The following is a 15,000-nucleotide window of genomic DNA, read 5'->3' on the forward strand; positions in this document are numbered from 1 at the left end:
CCACCACGCTGAAATGCAATACCGAAGTCCGGGCTTCGTCGAACATTACCCGACCAAAATTTCAACCAGTTTGGTTGAAAAATGAGGGCGTGACAGTGCCGCCTCAACTTTCACGAAAAGCCGGATATGACGTCATCAAAGACATTTATATAAAAAAAGAAAAAAACGTCTAAGGATATCATACCCAGGAACTCTCATGTCAAATTTCATAAAGATCGGTCAAAACTTGACTAAATGTAAAAAGACATAAACATGCCGAAAAACGATATGCGCATCACCCGGAAAAGGAAATAAGTCGAATTTGCTCGCGATAAAAGAAGTGCGCATGTGCGAGATCTAAAATGGCCGCGGAACTGGTGTATTCACCTAAAAATTACATGAAGGAACGTCTGGGAACCTGCTGATTTGAATCAGCAAATTTTCTTGTGGTAATTTGGGTTGCTTTCTCACTGGGGAAAGCGAGCTGCCATACAGTACGACGGTATCCATGTTATTTGTATATATTCCCAGGGCCGGACTAGGCGAAGAGGAGGGGGGGGGGGGGGGGTTGCTAGTGGTGGTCCAGGGGGAAGTTCCCCCACTTCCCCCTGGCGGGGTCAAGGGGCAGAGCCCTTTGTGGGGGTCAGGGGGCGAAGCGCCCTGAAGCTGATGAGTAGGTCATATTCTGAGATAGGAAAATGGTCGCTCCTTGTATAAAACGGCATAAAGTAAACAATAATAAAAAAATGTTTTAAATAAGTGAGGTACATGTTTAGGCTAGGGGGGGGGGGGGGGGTTGCGCAAACCCCATAACCCCCCCGGTAGTCCGGCTCTGCATTCCTGTTCCGATAGCGACAAAGTGGTTATACGCCGCTACGACTGAGTTATCTGCCCGCCTATCAAAGAACACACAAAGGTCACACTGGTGAAAAACACACTGGCAACGGCGCTACGCAAGGTTACAAACGTGCCTACTGGGAAAGACCCGCAAGGTCGCTCACAGTGTATTTACAAACCTTCGGTGGGAAATCAGCCTCGATCTTATTGGCTTGAGGCCATGCACGGCGGTAGCGCTGTTAAAAGTTTATTTTATTTTACTACGTGTGGATGAACGTGACTCCTCTTGACTTTCTCCGCCCTTTCAGTGTAACCCACAGGGTCATGCTCATTCACGACCGATTCTATTCTTTTATTTTATTCTGGAAAGGATTTGTTCAGTGTGGTGTCAATCTTTTCAGCAAAAGCGCATTTGTTAACAACTGTGACAAAAGTGTGTGCTGTGTCTACGAATTTACTTTCTCAAACATTATTAGGAAAAAGAGTAAATAGTCAGTAAAACAAAACAAACTGCCGGGGACAAACCGCAGGAAAAAGGAACAAAATAACAAGAAAACACACACACACACACACACACACACACACACACACACACGATACGAGCGTCTACTTGATGTAAGACGGCTGTCTTGTGTCAGCAGTTACACTGGATACGGTGCACGTGTTTTGTGTGACAGGCGAAATGCGGGTGTCAGATTGAGGGCATCTTCTCCAAAGTGACCCGTTTGACACTGGTGTTTGTGCGTGTGTGTGTGTGGAATGAGCGTGTAAAGGCTTTCTGAATTCAGTGCTGGAGTGTGCCAGTCTTGACGACGTACACAGCTAACAGGCTATCTTTTGACACGGTCGTGTTTGGTGAGTGTCATCGGTTTCTTTTGTGTGTGCTTGTTTTTACAATAAACGTGCCTATAACGTTATAGACAGGTGGTCGCAGTAGACATTTGAAATGTATAGAAAAAAACCTTGTCGTGTGTCCATTGGATTGAATGGTCATTGTGGGTATAGATGGTTGCTTTTGAGGGGTGGTTGCAAGGGTGGAGGTTCGACTGTAGGCCTATTTGTTTCGATGAGAAAAAAACACGAACTTGTGCACTGTTCAATGTGAAATAAAACGCAGCAGGTTTACATTAGAAGCCATCCATTCATATTTAGAAACAAAACCCAACTCCATGTTTTCAAAAGTTTTGATACAAGATTTCAAACTACTATTTGGCAAGACAGAATACGCCTGTGACAATGACGTTGTAAAACAAATTAGATTTGAGCGCGTCGGAAGATCAACAGGCAAAACCTCAAAATCAATGCTAATCGCGTTCCTCAACAGACCACAATATTCCCCCCTTTGATCCACACAATCAACAGTTGGGTGTGACAGTGCCGCCTCAACTTTTACAAAATGCCGGATATGACGTCATCAAAGACATTTATCAAAAAAATGAAAAATAATCTGGGGATATCATACCCAGAAATTCTCATGTCACATTTCATAAAGATCGGTCCAGTAGTTTACTCTGAATCGCTCTACACACACACACACACAGACAGACAGACACACACACACACACACACACACAGACACACATACACCACGACCCTCGTCTCGATTCCCCCTCTATGTTAAAACATTTAGTCAAAACTTGACTAAATGTAAAACAAGTCACGTAAGGCGAAAATACATTTAGTCAAGCTCAGTCGAACTCACAGAATGAAACTGAACGCACTGCATTTTTTCCGCAAGACCGTACACTCGTAGCATCGTCTGTCCACCGCTCGTGGCAAAGGCAATGAAATTTACAATCCAGAAAAGCGCGGTAGTGGTTGCGCTGAGGAGGATAGCACGCTTTTCTGTATCTCTATTCTTTTTAACTTTCTGAGCGTGTTTTTAATCCAAACATATCATATCTATCTTTTTGGAATCAGGAACGGACAAGGAATAAGATGAAATTGTTTCTAAATCGATTTCGGACAATTAATTTTAATCATAATTTTCATATGTTTAATTTGGGAGCTTGTTTGTAATCCAAATATAACATATGTATATGTTTTTGGAATCAGAAAATGACGAAGAATAAGATGAAATTGTTTTTGGATCGTTTAATGAAAAAATAATTTTAATTACAAGTTTCCGATTTTTAATGACCAAACTCATTTATTAGTTTTTAAGCCACCAAGCTGAAATGCAATACCAAAGTCCGGCCTTCGTCGAAGATTGTTTTGTCAAAATTTCAATCGATTTGATTGAAAAATGAGGGTGTGACAGTGCCCCCTCAACTTTGACAAAAAGTCGGATATGACGTCATCAAAAGTATTTATCGAAAAAATGAAAAATATACCCGGGGATGTCATTCCCAGGAACTCTCAGGTCAAATTTCATAAAGATCGGTCCAGTAGTTTAGTCTGAATCGCTCTACACACACACACACACAGACAGACAGACAGACACACACTCACACACACATACAGACACACACACACACACACACACACACAGACAGACAGACAGACACACACTCACACACACATACAGACACACATACACCACGACCCTCGTCGCGATTCCCCCTCTATGTTAAAACATTTAGTCAAAACTTGACCAAATGTAAAAAGAGAAAAAGCCTAACGGTTTTGAGGTTTGTGTTTCTGCAATTGTTTTGACATGTGAAAGTTATCCAGAGAGGGTGAATACAGCGAATGAAATTGTTTTGAGCGCTCTAGCGCCGTTAGTTTGTCAGAACAGGAGGTGGTACATATCAGGAGCCGGTCGATATTAGGAGCCCTTCCCCTACTGGTCAAGCAACAAAGACACACAAAGCAATGATTGACAACTGTGACTGTCGTACGTGACAGCTTATATCATTTTTTTTTCACCTTAAAAAAAATCGGAAATCTTATATTCTAAACAAAAAGAGGACACATCACGAAACCAGGTTTGGTATGTTCTTCAAACTGCTATGCCTTCTTCGGGATGGTATGAGGAAAAAACGAATTGACGGCACGTGATGTATAGTGTAATCTCATGATGAATTTTGACGTCATATTCTGTCTCACGCGTTCTTTCTTTCTTTTTCTCGCGTTCTCTGTCTGGCTGTCTGGCTCTCTCATTCTTCCCTCACACACACACACACACACACACACACACACACACACACACAGGCGGCCACCCTAAACGAATGGAGATCGAACAGACTCTGAAAAGAGTGAGAGCTGAGAACGATCCAGCTAGTCCTTGGAGTTGAGTCCAAGGGCAGGGTTTCATTTACTTGTGCGCCCTGCGCCATTGGCGCATTAAATCTGAAAATGTCCCATCACAATTCCTGTCAGTGCGTCAAAGGGCGCATTCAGATTACGTACCACTGCGCCACCAAATGTACACTTTACATCACACACTCACACTCACACACACACACACACACACACACACACACACACACACACACACACTCACACTCACACTCACACTCACACACATATACACACACACACACACACACACACACACACACACACACACACACACACACACATACATAGATAACACGATATAGCGGCTAATTCTCAGATGGCACCATATTGTACCATTTTGCATCTTTAGTCAAAACGCGTACAGGCCTCTTTGGTGCTTCTTGCCTTCGACTATGTCCCATCGGAATTTGGTTGAAGGGGACAAATGTCCCATTGCCTTTTTCTCCCAGGTTAAACCCTGCAAGGGGATACACCGATTAACAGTTCCGCGGCCATTTTAGATTCGCACATGCGCAGATCCTTTTTTTACGAGCATTTTTGCTTCTTCTTCCTCTTTTGGTTTCCTTTTTTTGAGAAAATGCGCATCCGCAGATCGTTTTTTCAAGAGTTTTTCTTCTTCTTCCTGTTCCGGTTGATTTGAGAAAGCGTAGATTCAGTCGGCAGAAAGTGCAATTGTGTAGTCTTCCAGCCCTGAAGTTGCTCTTGAGTGTTCGAAAAAAGAGTGTAAAGGTTACAAGGATTACATCGGGCAAACAAACACGCGATTTTCCATTTTTTCCCCTTTGATTTGAACGCATGCGCACATCGTTTTTGCGAGTGTGTTTGAACTTCATCCTCTTCCGCTTTCCTTCTTCGTTCCATGTAAACGCCGAAACTGTTAACTGGTGCATAGATCGTTCTCAGCTTCGTCATTTTGAAAAATTCCTGTTTTCTGCGGCGTGGTGCATCGTCAGGATGAGCCAGAATCAGCTCGATCACCATGCATCTCAGATCGTCCACCCCATGACCCGGCTGTTTGAAGTGCTGTGTTACATGTGTGTGCCAGTGTTTTGGCGAATGTCTAACCCCACCTTGCGATGTTTTCATAGGAGATTGACAAACCCACCATGAGCACCGTAGTACCTCACAATGGCGGAACAGCCAACACAGGATTTGCTGCTCGTAATCCCAGCGACACCGACACACACCCACCATCACACCCAACTCACACGTTTGGCAACCAGAAAGAGAAACAACCTCTTGGCGTGGATGATCCTTCAGGCAGCGTGGATGGGAAATCAACATGTAGGGTTGCAACGTCGTCGTCGTCGTCTGCAGCGGCCATAGTGAAACTGTTGAGCAAGTTGTTGGGGGCCATGCTGCTGGGTTTTGTCTTCGGTATAGCCATGGAGAAAACAAGAGGTCTGTTACTGCAATCTTCATTATTTTTTTAATATTAAAAAAAAGAAGTTTTTCTTCCATGTGGTCGTCGACAACATCTTCAATCTAATCATCATTTACACACCATAACAATCTATCGATAATGACGTTCATCATCGTTATAATTTCTTCTGTAAACAATGCCACCATGACCACCACTACAGTATTCAGCACTGCCCTCCCCACCACCACCCTACACACAGCTGTATGACTACACTGCACGATGCTTACACACAATCTCTTATTTTGTCCGAACCGTTGAAATCTGTTTCAGTGTTTGAACCCAAATCCGTACGGCTTCAGATGGTGTTTGAGAAATGGATTATGCTGAAGATGTTTCTGGCAGCGCTCGCTTCAAGTAAGTCTCTCTTTCGTTAAGAGTTTGTTGATACAATATATTTGTCTAACTTTCACTGACATCCTCTCTCTCTCTCTCTCTCTCTCTCTCTCTCTCTCTCTCTCTCTCTCTCTCTCTCTCTCTCTCTCTGACCCCCCCCCTCCCCGTTGAAATGAACCTTGTGTGTTTAAACAATAAAATGTCTTACGTCTCTCTCTCTCTCTCTCTCTCTCTCTCTCTCTCTCTCTCTCTCTCTCTCTCTCTCACACACACACATGCACACACACACACGCACACAGAGTGTGTGTGTGTGTGTGTGTGTGGTGTGTGTGTGTGTGTGTGTGTGTGTGCGTGCGTGCGTTCGTTCGTGCGTGCGTGCGTGCGTGCGTGCGAGCGTGCCAGCGTGCGTGTAAATGTGTGCCGTTGGGAAGGCGAATGGAAAACGGGCGTATTTAAGCGTGCATCGATTCGCTTGACTGAATGGTTGATTAGGCCTAAAAAAAAATAGGTGTGGTTACGGTAACCCGACTTACCCTATTTTTAGGGGCCGACCCTATAACTTTTTATTACATTTGTAAAAAAACCAAAAAAAACCCACAAGAAAACGAGTGCAGAAAACGCAATGAAAGCAAAAGCGCTCGAGTCGCACACTTATTTCCCTGTCAAGTGATTGCCTACCTTCCTACCCTATTTTTTTGTGGCTATGTTACCGTAACCACACCTATTTTTTTTTGGCCTTACGGCTCAGCGTTCTTGTTTCAGGTTTACTGAGCATCTCCATTCTGTCCTTAATCCCTCTCACCCGCGAGAAGTACCGGCATGCCAGTGACGAGTTCGTCACGTGTGTGGCCAGCAAAGGTGTCGTCACTTCCTGTCTGGGACCTTGTCTCTTGGGCGTGGGTATGACGCTATCAGGAGCTGTAAGTTCTGACGTCATTTGTGATAATGGTACCTTGGCTTGTACACATGTGTGTTTATATGTGCATTTAAGAACAAATTAGCTTATTGTCTCTCTGTTTGTCTTTTTAACTGTCTGTCTGTCTGTCTGTCTGTCTGTCTGTCTGCCTGTCTGTCTTAGTATAAAATTCTTTCCTCACCCAAACAGTGTGGGTGTCTGTCTGTGCACGTGTGTGCATGTTAGTGTGTGTGTGTGTGTGTGTGTGTGTGTGTGTGTGTGTGTGTGTGTGTATATGTACATGTGTGTGTGTGTATATGTACATGTGTGTGTGTGTGTATGTTTGTGCATGTGTGTGTGTGTGTGTGTGTGTGTGTGTGTGTGTGTGTGCATGTGTGTTTGTGTGCGTGCGGGCGGGCGTGCGAAGGTGCGTGCGGGTGTGTTCGTGTGCGACGTGCGTCCGTGGGCACGCGTGTGTGCGTGCGTGCGTGCGTCTGTCTGTCTGTCTGTCTGTCTTTTTTTTCTATAAGTCTGTCTTAATGTTATTTCTTCTCACCACAGTGTCCGGGCATGGTGCTAGTGCAAGTTGGAACGTGGACACCCAACGCCAGTAAGTTACTTCTTGTTCTTTGCTGAGAGGCGTTAGTGCCTCTTTCATTGTGACTTAGCACGACACACAGCTATCAGCAACGTAACATCGCTTGCCGTTGTATGATGTAACGTTTTTCATTGTGACTTAGCACGACACACAGGTATCAGCAACGTAACATCGCTTGCCGTTGTATGATGTAACGTTTTTCATTGTGACTTAGCACGACACACAGCTATCAGCAACGTAACATCGCTTGCCGTTGTATGATGTAACGTTTTTCAACTATTTCCAACAATCAGGCTTACCCTCCCTGTGCCGTAACCTTTAGAAATACCGTTGTTAGGTCATAATCGCTTTAGAGGTCAAGCTCATTTGCGACGCTCTTGTACTTAGACGGTAGTTTGTTTTATTCATTTCTTTTATATTTTTATGCGGAAATCAGTTGAAGACGATCAGACTATTTTAATTATGGAAATAGAATAATGTTGGGCAATTACAAATGATAAACTTACAAATCGATCAAATGATAAACTTACAAATCGAGCAGCTTAAATACAGAGAGACAGACAGACAGACTAACAGACACACACACACACACACACACACACACACACACACACACACACACACACACACACACACCCCACACACATACACACATGCACATACACACACACACACACACACACACACACACACACACACACACACACACACACACACACTCCGTGTTAACCCTTTCTCCTACAATCACTCCGTGTCTGTTAACAGTCTTCACACTCATTGGCTGCCTGGTGGGAGCTTTGCTTTACGGAATGCTGGCTCCATGCATTGAAGGGCTGCTGAGACCCCGAGAGCCTTTAACACACCAACAGTAAGTGTCTCGTTATTGCTCGTACTATAATTGTCATCTAGGCACAGAGAGCCCTTAAAACACCAACAGTAAGTGATGTACTGGGTGGCCGAGTGGTAACGCACTTGCGCTCGGAAGCGAGAGGTTGCGTGTTCGACCCTGGGTCAGGCCGCAATTTTCTCCCCCCTTTCCTAACCTAGGTGGTGGGTTCAAGTGCTAGTCTTTCGGATGAGACGAAAAACCGAGGTCCCTTCGTGTACACTACATTGGGGTGTGCACGTTAAAGATCCCACGATTGACAAAAGGATCTTTCCTGGCAAAATTGTATAGGCATAGATAAAAATGTCCACCAAATACCCGTTTGACTTGGAATAAAGGCCGTGAAAGGTGAATGCTCGCCTAATAGGCTACTGAGCTTTACTGGCCGATGTGAATGCGTTATATATTGTGTGTAAAAATGTCTGTTTGTCTGTCTGTCTGTAAAAAATTCCATTTCAAACGGCAGAAATTAATATGTAAGCGCTTTGGGCTATATCTAGATTAGGCGCATAAAAATGATCACAATAATAATAATAATAATGTAGAGGTTACATGCCGAGTCTCAGTGATTATCAAAAATAATGGTCGAAGTTAGCGGATCATGAAAAATGCGAGCTTCAGCAAGCTTTTTCATGACCACGAACTGAGACCATTAATTTTGATAATCACTGAGACGAGGTATGTAACCTCTTTATTCCTCCTTTCTTCAGTTATTCAAAGAAAAGAGGAGTTTTTGTGCGAAAGTTTAATCGAATCATATTCACCCAACCAGTCTACCTGCGCAGGCGATCGATTAATGCGCGGTTGCATATTTCCGTGCAAATCATTCAATTCTGTTAACACTTCTTGTCAGTTTCCATGTTTTGAACTAAAATCAAGTACACAGTTATGTTGTCATTCTGCTGTGGCGGTAAAGGCAGATAGTGTGTGTTCTGTTCATGTTTTGGTATCGCTCAGGAAATGTTCTTTCCTCGAATGTGACTAGCAGACGAAGTTTTACACCCGTGTTCCAACGTTAAAAACTGTATGAAGTTCAGTTTTCTGGGGCAAAATAGTGTATGAAACCGCTGCATGTTCTTTACGTTGATTAAATGTTTGCAATTGTGATCTGTTTATACAATGAAATATTGTTGAAAACTGACCGTCGGATTGCAGTCTTGTCGATGCAGCCGAAATCTGGAAGGGGAACTACTCGTGTCGCTAGACAAAGTATGAGAGTTACTTTTCCTTGGAATCTTGCTAGCGATAAACGATTGTGCACGGCAGATCTGAATTCAGAAAACAACCAAACTCATGGATTTTATATTGAGATTCATGTGTTCAAGCCTGTAGTTGCTGGTTTAAATGCGGTATGGTTGTATTGTTTGCTCCAGAAATGTATATTTTGTACATTAGAGTGTTCTGAACTTTTGAGTCGCAAAAAGTAGATCCACAATGTGTACAGTCTCTACCGATGAGCTATCGAGGATTCAGGCCCGTTGTTGGGTAAGTGATTTTGGTTGTTGGGTAAGTTACCGAAAAATAACTAGCCCTACAAGTTTACAGAGAGAAAGAAGCAGAGGGGGGAATAATCGTTATTGCTCGTACTATAATGGTCATCTAGGCACAGAGAGCCCTTAAAACACCAACAGTAAGTGTCTCGTTATTGCTCGTGCTATAATGGTCATCTAGGCACAGAGAGCCCTTAAAACACCAACAGTAAGTGTCTCGTTATTGCTCGTGCTATAATGGTCATCTAGGCACAGAGAGCCCTTAAACACCAACAGTAAGTGTCTCGTTATTGCTCGTGCTATAATGGTCATCTAGGCACAGAGAGCCATTAAACACCAACAGTAAGTGATTCGTTATTGCTCGTGCTATAATGGTCATCTAGGCACAGAGAGCCATTAAACACCAACAGTAAGTGTCTCGTTATTGCTCGTGCTATAATGGTCATCTAGGCACAGAGAGCCATTAAACACCAACAGTAAGTGTCTCGTTATTGCTCGTGCTATAATGGTCATCTAGGCACAGAGAGCCATTAAAACACCAACAGTAAGTGATTCGTTATTGCTCGTGCTATAATGGTCATCTAGGCACAGAGAGCCATTAAAACACCAACAGTAAGTGTCTCGTTATTGCTCGTACTATAATGGTCATCTAGGCACAGAGAGCCCTTAAACACCAACAGTAAGTGTCTCGTTATTGCTCGTGCTGTAATGGTCATCTAGGCACAGAGATCCATTAAAACACCAACAGTAAGTGTCTCGTTATTGCTCGTGCTATAATGGTCATCTAGGCACAGAGAGCCCTTAAAACACCAACAGTAAGTGTCTCGTTATTGCTCGTGCTATAATGGTCATCTAGGCACAGAGAGCCATTAAACACCAACAGTAAGTGTCTCGTTATTGCTCGTGCTATAATGGTCATCTAGGCACAGAGAGCCATTAAACACCAACAGTAAGTGTCTCGTTATTGCTCGTGCTATAATGGTCATCTAGGCACAGAGAGCCATTAAACACCAACAGTAAGTGATTCGTTATTGCTCGTGCTATAATGGTCATCTAGGCACAGAGAGCCCTTAAAACACCAACAGTAAGTGTCTCGTTATTGCTCGTGCTATAATGGTCATCTAGGCACAGAGAGCCATTAAACACCAACAGTAAGTGTCTCGTTATTGCTCGTACTATAATGGTCATCTAGGCACAGAGAGCCCTTAAAACACCAACAGTAAGTGTCTCGTTATTGCTCGTGCTATAATGGTCATCTAGGCACAGAGAGCCATTAAACACCAACAGTAAGTGTCTCGTTATTGCTCGTGCTATAATGGTCATCTAGGCACAGAGAGCCCTTAAAACACCAACAGTAAGTGTCTCGTTATTGCTCGTGCTATAATGGTCATCTAGGCACAGAGAGCCCTTAAAACACCAACAGTAAGTATCTCGTTATTGCTCGTGCTATAATGGTCATCTAGGCACAGAGAGTCATTAAACACCAACAGTAAGTGATTCGTTATTGCTCGTGCTATAATGGTCATCTAGGCACAGAGATCCATTAAAACACCAACAGTAAGTGTCTCGTTATTGCTCGTGCTATAATGGTCATCTAGGCACAGAGATCCATTAAAACACCAACAGTAAGTGTCTCGTTATTGCTCGTGCTATAATGGTCATCTAGGCACAGAGAGCCCTTAAAACACCAACAGTAAGTGTCTCGTTATTGCTCGTACTATAATGGTCATCTAGGCACAGAGATCCATTAAAACACCAACAGTAAGTGTCTCGTTATTGCTCGTACTATAATGGTCATCTAGGCACAGAGATCCATTAAAACACCAACAGTAAGTGTCTCGTTATTGCTCGTACTATAATGGTCATCTAGGCACAGAGATCCATTAAAACACCAACAGTAAGTGTCTCGTTATTGCTCGTACTATAATGGTCATCTAGGCACAGAGATCCATTAAAACACCAACAGTAAGTGTCTCGTTATTGCTCGTACTATAATGGTCATCTAGGCACAGAGAGCCATTAAAACACCAACAGTAAGTGTCTCGTTATTGCTCGTGCTATAATGGTCATCTAGGCACAGAGAGCCCTTAAAACACCAACAGTAAGTGTCTCGTTATTGCTCGTGCTATAATGGTCATCTAGGCACAGAGAGCCCTTAAACACCAACAGTAAGTGTCTCGTTATTGCTCGTGCTATAATGGTCATCTAGGCACAGAGAGCCCTTAAAACACCAACAGTAAGTGTCTCGTTATTGCTCGTGCTATAATGGTCATCTAGGCACAGAGAGCCATTAAACACCAACAGTAAGTGTCTCGTTATTGCTCGTACTATAATGGTCATCTAGGCACAGAGAGCCCTTAAAACACCAACAGTAAGTGTCTCGTTATTGCTCGTGCTATAATGGTCATCTTGGCACAGAGAGCCATTAAACACCAACAGTAAGTGTCTCGTTATTGCTCGTGCTATAATGGTCATCTAGGCACAGAGAGCCATTAAACACCAACAGTAAGTGTCTCGTTATTGCTCGTGCTATAATGGTCATCTAGGCACAGAGAGCCCTTAAAACACCAACAGTAAGTGTCTCGTTATTGCTCGTGCTATAATGGTCATCTAGGCACAGAGAGCCATTAAAACACCAACAGTAAGTGTCTCGTTATTGCTCGTGCTATAATGGTCATCTAGGCACAGAGAGCCATTAAACACCAACAGTAAGTGTCTCGTTATTGCTCGTGCTATAATGGTCATCTAGGCACAGAGAGCCTTTAACACACCAACAGTAAGTGTCTCGTTATTGCTCGTGCTATAATGGTCATCTAGGCACAGAGAGCCATTAAAACACCAACAGTAAGTGTCTCGTTATTGCTCGTACTATAATGGTCATCTAGGCACAGAGAGCCCTTAAAACACCAACAGTAAGTGTCTCGTTATTGCTCGTGCTATAATGGTCATCTAGGCACAGAGAGCCATTAAAACACCAACAGTAAGTGTCTCGTTATTGCTCGTGCTATAATGGTCATCTAGGCACAGAGAGCCATTAAAACACCAACAGTAAGTGTCTCGTTATTGCTCGTGCTATAATGGTCATCTAGGCACAGAGAGCCCTTAAAACACCAACAGTAAGTGTCTCGTTATTGCTCGTGCTATAATGGTCATCTAGGCACAGAGAGCCCTTAAAACACCAACAGTAAGTGTCTCGTTATTGCTCGTGCTATAATGGTCATCTAGGCACAGAGAGCCATTAAACACCAACAGTAAGTGTCTCGTTATTGCTCGTGCTATAATGGTCATCTAGGCACAGAGAGCCATTAAAACACCAACAGTAAGTGTCTCGTTATTGCTCGTGCTATAATGGTCATCTAGGCACAGAGAGCCCTTAAACACTAACAGTAAGTGATTCGTTATTGCTCGTACTATAATGGTCATCTAGGCACAGAGAGCCATTAAACACCAACAGTAAGTGATTCGTTATTGCTCGTGCTATAATGGTCATCTAGGCACAGAGAGCCATTAAACACCAACAGTAAGTGTCTCGTTATTGCTCGTGCTATAATGGTCATCTAGGCACAGAGAGCCCTTAAACACTAACAGTAAGTGTCTCGTTATTGCTCGTGCTATAATGGTCATCTAGGCACAGAGAGCCATTAAACACCAACAGTAAGTGTCTCGTTATTGCTCGTGCTATAATGGTCATCTAGGCACAGAGAGCCATTAAACACCAACAGTAAGTGTCTCGTTATTGCTCGTGCTATAATGGTCATCTAGGCACAGAGAGCCATTAAAACACCAACAGTAAGTGATTCGTTATTGCTCGTACTATCTGTACTATTGAGAGCAGTTTTAGTGCAAAGTGTAGTGTTATAAATGATTGGTTGGTTACTTGAATGATATGCTAGAAAGTTAAACATTTTTTGCGTATGTTTAGGATTTCTGTTTCAGATGGTTGTTTGTTATGGAAGTTTCACAAGATGTTATTTATTCCAGAGCCCTTTGAGCATGCTGACCCCGAAGAATATCTCTCTCACTTGTTGTCTCTCACTAGATAGCTGTCTATTTGTCTATCTGTCTGTGTGTCTGTCTGTATGTCTGTGTGCCTGTCTGTGTGTCTGTGTGTCTGTCTGTCTGTTGGTCGTGCGGTCGGTCTGTCTGTCTGCCTCTATAGCTATGTCCCTCTGTCTGTCTGTCGTTTGTCTCTCTCTCTCTCTTTCTCTCTGTCTCTATCTCTCTCTCTCTTTCTTTCTCACACACACACACACATCAGTACACACACTCACACACACACACACAACACAGGCATTCAGTCAGACACACACACACACACACAGACACACACACACACACACACACACACACACACACACAAACCACAGGCATTCAGTCACACACACACGCACAAAAAAAAACCACACACACACACACACACACAAACCACAGGCATTCAGTCAGACACATACACACACACGCACACACACACACACACACGCACACACACAAATAAACACACACACACACACATACACACACACACACACACACACACACACACACACACACACACACACACACACACTACAGGCATTCAGTCAAGAAACTGTCATGACACACACATCTTACCTGCTTGCCGTACCCAGAACATCTGTCTTGTTTGACTGGCCACAGGCTGCACACAACGCTGGGGAAACCGTTCGCAGCGCTTGCCATCCCCACAGGGCTCTGTGTCGCTGTCGTCGTCATTCTGCTCGAGGTCTTCCTCGACTATAGGGATGATCTCGAGGTAATTATGCTGTCGTTGTCGTCGTCATTATCATCATCATCATCATCATCATCATCATCATCATCATCATCATCATCATCATCATCATCATCATCATCGTCATCGTCATCGTCGTCTACATCTTCTTCTTCATCATCATCATCATCATCATCATCATCATCATCATCATCATCATCATCATCATCATCATCATCATCATCCTCCTCCTCCTCCTCCTCCTCCTCCTCCTCCTCCTCCTCCGCCTCCTCCTCCTCCTCCTCCTCCTCATCATCACCATCACCATCACCATGCTCATGCTCATGCTCATCATCATCATCATCATCGTCATCGTCATCGTCATCATCACGATCGTCGTCGTCGTCGTTTTAACTAAACCACACACTCACACATTGGTATATCATATAATGTTGTGACCCTCCACCACGGAATGAGTCGCATGTCACCTTTGCATGATTTTCATATTTTTACATTTTCCGAAAGAGTTTTTTATGCTCTATCCAGTGGTGAAAAACGTTTTAGAAAAGAGCAAAAACTGTTTGAGTTAT

The 15,000-nt window shown here is 43.5% G+C and overlaps 1 protein-coding gene across 1 annotated transcript in view; it reads left to right on the forward strand.

Moving 5' to 3' along the window:
• The first annotated feature begins 1,006 nt into the window (after positions 1-1,006).
• Positions 1,007-15,000, forward strand: part of LOC138962893 (thiosulfate transporter TsuA-like) — a 20,298-nt gene continuing 6,304 nt past the window's right edge. The window contains exons 1-7 of the mRNA XM_070334857.1: positions 1,007-1,671; positions 5,148-5,460; positions 5,753-5,836; positions 6,578-6,735; positions 7,272-7,320; positions 8,074-8,176; positions 14,341-14,455. Coding sequence (XP_070190958.1) covers positions 5,166-5,460; positions 5,753-5,836; positions 6,578-6,735; positions 7,272-7,320; positions 8,074-8,176; positions 14,341-14,455 — 804 coding nt within the window. The 5' untranslated portion in view covers positions 1,007-1,671; positions 5,148-5,165. The remainder of the gene's footprint in view (positions 1,672-5,147; positions 5,461-5,752; positions 5,837-6,577; positions 6,736-7,271; positions 7,321-8,073; positions 8,177-14,340; positions 14,456-15,000) is intronic.

Source organism: Littorina saxatilis, linkage group LG3, assembly GCF_037325665.1.
Source record: "Littorina saxatilis isolate snail1 linkage group LG3, US_GU_Lsax_2.0, whole genome shotgun sequence".
Classification (NCBI taxonomy): Eukaryota; Metazoa; Mollusca; class Gastropoda; order Littorinimorpha; family Littorinidae; genus Littorina; species Littorina saxatilis.